The 6000-nt window shown below is 37.5% G+C and overlaps 1 protein-coding gene across 1 annotated transcript in view; it reads right to left on the bottom strand.

Moving 5' to 3' along the window:
• LOC106869531 (succinyl-CoA:glutarate CoA-transferase) overlaps positions 1–6000 on the bottom strand; it is a 41377-nt gene that overhangs the window by 25040 nt on the left and 10337 nt on the right. Inside the window, exon 2 of the mRNA XM_089358847.1 lies at positions 1350–1419. Within this exon, the coding sequence (XP_089214973.1) occupies positions 1350–1419 (70 nt within the window). The remainder of the gene's footprint in view (positions 1–1349; positions 1420–6000) is intronic.

Genomic DNA, 6000 nt, shown 5'->3' with positions numbered 1-6000 from the left:
AGGAGCTGGCAAGGCCAGGAAGTTGCACCAGGTTTCAATTGTCTGTGTTTGGCATGGTTTCTACAGCTGGATGCCCTTCCCAACACCAACTGCTCTACCAAGTGGCACTGGGCGCTTTATATGTGACACCAGCATGGATGCTTTATACATGGCTCAAGCATGAGTGTTTTTTTTATGTGGCACCAGCACACATGGCCCCAGCACAGGTGTTTGTTGTGTGGCACCAACACAGGTGCTTTGCATAGGGCAATAAACACCAATAATAATAAAGTTTTGAGATACAACAGAAGCTGTTTTGTATAATAAAAGTAGTAATGGTCACTGATATCCTTGAGGAGTTTATGCACTGAGTTGAGAGAGAAACCAGTTGAATGGATAAGACACTGGACATGGATTTATGATACTCTGTAGATGGGTTTTACATTCAAATCCACAGCAGCTACACCATTCTGTACTGTAAGATCTACACTACCTTTCATACAAGATTTTTATTCAAAGTCATTAGGAAGATGGGTTGGAATGCAGAATCTTGGATTAGACATTTAACTATAACCGGTTAATAAATGGTATAGCATGGCTGTAAAGTTAAAAAGTTTACTTCCTACCCACATGGTTTTGGGTTCAATTTCACTGTGCAGCAGTTTGGGGAAGTGCATTCTACTATAGCACTGGGTTGACCAGAACCTTGTGAGTGGATTTGGGAGACAAAAACTGAAAGAACCTCATGGTACATTCACACAAACACACACACACACACACAGTTTAGAGCAAAATGCCACATAACAAACCACTAGGATGGCTTCAATAAACTGTATTTGTTTTGAGTATTTCTCCAGATTACTACCTAACAACAGCTCTCTCTCTCTCCCTCTCATTCCATGTGTGTGTGTGTGTGTGTGTGCGTGTGTGTATTACACAGCAATACATTTGCTGGTGTGATAAGCCTCAACAAACTAGATTTCATGTCAGCAAAGTAGGGATGATTGAAACAAAAATGTGTGCATTTATTTCTAGCCATTCTTAGACTCTGCAAAGAGGAAAGTATTTGCTGTGAAGAGTTTTTTTTTTGGTTTTTTTTATATCTTGGTGGAAAAATTTGTAAGTGCAGAAACAAGTGTGTGTGTGTGTGTGTGTGTGTGTGTGTGTGTGTGTGTGTGTGTGAGAGAGAGAGAGAGAGAGAGAGAGAGAGAGAGAGAGAGAGAGAGAGAGAGAGAGAGAGAGAGAGAGAGAGAGAGAGATAGCATTATTTCAATGCCCACTTTTTCAGTATTTGGTTTTGATTTCATGGTGCTATGTGGCAGTGGCACCATGCAAGGGGCACACCAATTGTGAAAGAGTTATTTACTTGCCTTGTTAAGTCAATAATTCTGACACCAGAAAGGAATTGTTGCCGACACTGTCGTGATGAATTCTTACCCCCTAAAAAAGAAATATTTACAAAATCATTTCATACATCTCTAGATACATACGTACAATATTTATTTTCATATTTTTCTAAGCTAATCAGAGTGACCTTACATGTGTGTGTGTGTGTGTGTGTGTGTGTGTGTGTGTGTGTGTGTGTGTGTGTGTGTGTGTGTAGGACACATGGCTTAGTGGTTAGGGTGTTGCACTCATGATCAAGCAGTCCTGATTTCAGTTCCTAGGCCAGGTGGTGTGTCGTGCTCTTGAGTAAAACACTTCATCTCACATTGCTCTGCAATCACTTTGACACCTGATGTGTAGTACACCATGCACCTGTCCGGGTAAACATTAATTTAAATGAGACAATGAGCTGAACGCTTATACATCGCCTTCAACGGGAGAGTGTCCACCGTATATATTTATATATAATATATTAGTGTAAAATCATATTAACCATGTTTGAGGGCAATTGGACATAAGCCCTATCACTGCTAGGATAATCCCAGAGGGAAATTCTTCATCTAGACTTGTGTAAAAATGACGTTTTGTTTTGGACAGTGAATGGCATCATTAGATTGTGGAATGCACACATTTCCACTTCATCAGCTACCTACACTAACTCAGTCTCAAACAGGTGATCTAATGATGTCACTCAAAGCCCAAAACAAAATGCTGCATTTACACAGGTCTAGGTGGAGAATTTTCTCCCAAGACAATTTCTGCAGTTATAGGTCTTATCATGTCCAGTTACAATCAAATGTGTTAAAGAATAACTTAACTTGAAAATACTTCATTCAAAGCTGCTTCATGTGACATTAATTTTAAATATATATATATATATATATAACAAAACTGTCCGATGAACAAGAACGTGAAACTCAGAGTAACAGTCTTTTGTTATATTTCTGCTGCTTTTAAATAAAGCATATTACTCTACCTCTGGTATTTGAGTACTCTTTTTCCACATTGTTGCACATTTTATGTGCTTACTCCGGTATATATATATATATATATCTGTAAAAATATGTGACACTTATTCGGTAGCCATGATAAAACTCCAAGTTTTGGATGCCAGGGTGGGAACCCACGCCACCATCTCTTCAGTTATCCAGCCATTGAAAATTCCTGTGAAAAATGACCATTCTAGCATGGGTTGGACGATTTGACTGAGGACTGGTGAACTGGATGGCAGCACCAGACTCCAATCCGATCTGGCAGAATTTCTACAGCTGGATACCCTTCCTAACGCCAACCACTCTGAGAGTGTAGTGGGTGCTTTTATGTTCTACCGGCACAAGGGCCAGAAACTTAGCAGGTAGAGAAAAGAAATTGACAAAATAATTAACAAACTTTAAAAAAATTAGTCTAGGATAAATTCCTTCAGCTAAAACGCTTCAAGGTTGTACTCCAGTATGACCACAGTCTAATGACTGAAATAACTGAAAGACACACACACACATATGCATGCATATATATATATATATATATATATATATATATATATATATAATGTATACATGAACACACACATACACCTATGTGTGTGTGTATGAGTGTTATGACTAACAGTTTTTCTTTAGATATAGAGAATGTTACATTACTTTTGATATTTTATAAAGAATTTTTCATATTTCTTTTATATTTTGTTGGAATAATAAACCCTCTAAGACAATCATTATCTCAAGGCCTTCTTCCCCCCACCACCACCGCCGTTTCTGATTTTCATTGCGTTTAATATTACAATTATTTTCCTTTTGAGTTAATACTGACCAGAATACTGTTATTTGTGGCTTTCATTGGCTGTCATCAGAATTCCATTTTCCTTACCATTGACGTCAGATTTAGTTCCAAATTCCGGAAATAGTTTATCCATGCTGTCTGCTGTTTCTATATTGATGATGTGTTGTGCCTGTGTCAAGACTTATGCCATTATTTGTTGTTGATCTATATAACATAATTAATCTTCAAATGTCCTCTTTAAGATACATTATGTTATGTAATGATGAAATCCAATCTTAAATAATGATATGATATAATGTGTTGCATCATCGTTGTGTTTCACTATATAGGATAGTGAATGTCAGAATCGGTAGAGCATCAAACAAAATGCTTTGTGCAATTTACTTTCAATTCTTTATGTTCTAAGCTTTATTCCTGCTGTCTGACATTGATCTTTCCTGTTCTCAATACTAGAAGTACCAGTCATATACTTAGGTGAATATAAACTACACCGACACTCCTAAGTATATTGTTGGCCCACATATCCTCCCCCCCCTCTTCCACTTGTCTCCATCAACCATTCTTTGTTCTTCTTAGCTTCAGTCTCCTCTTGGAATACATTTGTCTCTCTTCAAATTGTTGCTCCCTTTCATTTGGGAACTTTTAAGTGTCGCTTCTACAATAGAATACCATGGCCTTTTATTGGTTCATTTTAATCAGTGGTAGACTTAACACACAGCCTTGGTGAACACCAGCATTTGGTCCTTGTTGTCAGTGGAATTCAGTCTGTTGCAATTATTTGGATTAAACCATTCCTACCCAGGCTGAGATGGTTTCAATGGATAGTCCCCTGCAGAGGTTCCATTCAGTTTACTCCTGGACATTTGAGAGAATCTAAGTCCCATGTGCTCCTGGTGCTTTTTGTTCTTGCACATCTGCCACATACAAAGACAACTTTATCTGTTAATCTACCTGTGATTCCACTGTACCTCTTATATGTCCAGTGTAAACTGGGTGCAGTGAATTGAATTTCTTCCAACTCCTTTCCTACATATTGAGCAGGGCTGTTTACCTGACAGAAAAAGAGTTTTATCTTCTTTCTTACTAACAACCACTTTGGTCTTTGCTAGATTAACTTTAAGGTTTTGTTTCCATATCTGAAATTTCTTCTCCAATTCTGCTAAAGATTCTGCAATAAGAGCAAAGTCATCAGCATACAGCAGTTCCCACCCAGTTTTGAATTCCTCTGTTATGGCCTGGAGGACTATAATGAATAAGAGTGGGCTGAGAACTGAGCCCTGGTGAACCCCTACTTGTACACTAAATTCATCACTGTATTCATGGCCGACTCTCACCCTACTGACAGCACCACTGTACATGGTTTGTACAGCTCTAAGAAGCCACTCCTCTACTCCTAACTTCCTTAGGGACTGCCATATAACAGAGCGGGGAACTCTGTTGAAAGCTTTCTCCAGGTCAACGAAGGCTAAGTACAATGGCCAAGTACTTTTCCTGCAGTTGCCTCACTAGGAAGATGGCATCTGTGATACTCTTCCGAGGTACAAAACCAAACTGCATCGCATCTAGTTTAATTCTATTCCTAATCAATCTCAGTAACTTTCATGACTTGGTCTAGCAGTTTGATACCTCTGTAATTGTTTCTAAGGCATCACCCTTACCCTGGTAACAGCTAACTATAAAGGTACTACACCGGTCGTTTAACCTGATTAACTTATACGGGTGACTAAGCTGTATCTTACACCACCATATACATAGTGAGAATTTACATAAAAACAAAAGATGAAGACAGGTGTGTAAACAACAAACAGATGTATTAGTTTAATGCTTGGAAAGTGAGAAAGTCTTTTACATTTCGAGCCTACACTCTTCGACAGAAAGGAACACAGAAATAAACACCACCATATATATATATATATATATATATATGTATATGCATGTAAGCGTGTGTGTGTGTGTATATATATATATATATATATATATATATATATATATATAGAAAGAGAGAGAGAGGGATTATTATTATTATTTATTATTATCATTATTAAAAGCATGAGGTGCTGTGCGTTGTATATATGTCCATACACATGTCAGTCCACTGCTGGACAAAAGCCTGAGCATGTTCTCTCCATCAACCACCATCTGATGTTTTTCTCATCCCTATTTAGGATTTAGCAGTCTTCATGCCAACTTCTGCATGGTCTTCCCCTCTTTCTTTTTTCTGGATGCACTGTCCATTCTGTCAATTTGTTATTCCATCTATTGTCTCCTTTCTTCTAAACACCAGTCTCATGAAAGACCATTTCAGAGTTCTTATTTTCCACATAGTCTCTGTTAATTGAGGGGCTTTTCATTCTATCTCATCTCCATTAATACAGTTATTTGACAATTCGTTGACAAGGAATGTCAACAAACCTTCACTGTTTGCAATTCAGTGTTTCTGTCTGATGAGAAACCTCCATCAATATCACTGAACAGTTACTTTATTCTTGGTGGGATGTAATAATTATCCCTGATGTATCCACTGATGTATCAAGACATTTCCACTTTTATAAATAAGAACTTTTGGTGAATTTAACTAGAACAGAAAACTGTGGCTGATTTCATTTTGTCTACAGAAGACATAGTGTTTTTTATGTGGATTTAATGAGTTGTGGCCTCTTTGCTGAAGAAATCAACTGACTCAGCTAGATATTTCTATGTTGTAAATCCAAAGAAGTATTTGTGGAACATTAGTGGGGGGAAAAAAAAACTATCATATTTACAGGTTTATCAATGGAAGCAGAAAAAGTACAATTGTTCTTTTGTTTTTATCTTGTTGAGAGAGAGAAAGAGAGGGGAATATAGGATTTTTATTTT

This window comes from Octopus bimaculoides, chromosome 10, assembly GCF_046866305.1.
Source record: "Octopus bimaculoides isolate indiv1 chromosome 10, ASM4686630v1, whole genome shotgun sequence".
In the NCBI taxonomy this organism is placed as follows: Eukaryota; Metazoa; Mollusca; class Cephalopoda; order Octopoda; family Octopodidae; genus Octopus; species Octopus bimaculoides.
Note: the sequence above shows the minus strand (reverse complement) of the source record. Positions and strands in the feature narration are given on the sequence as shown.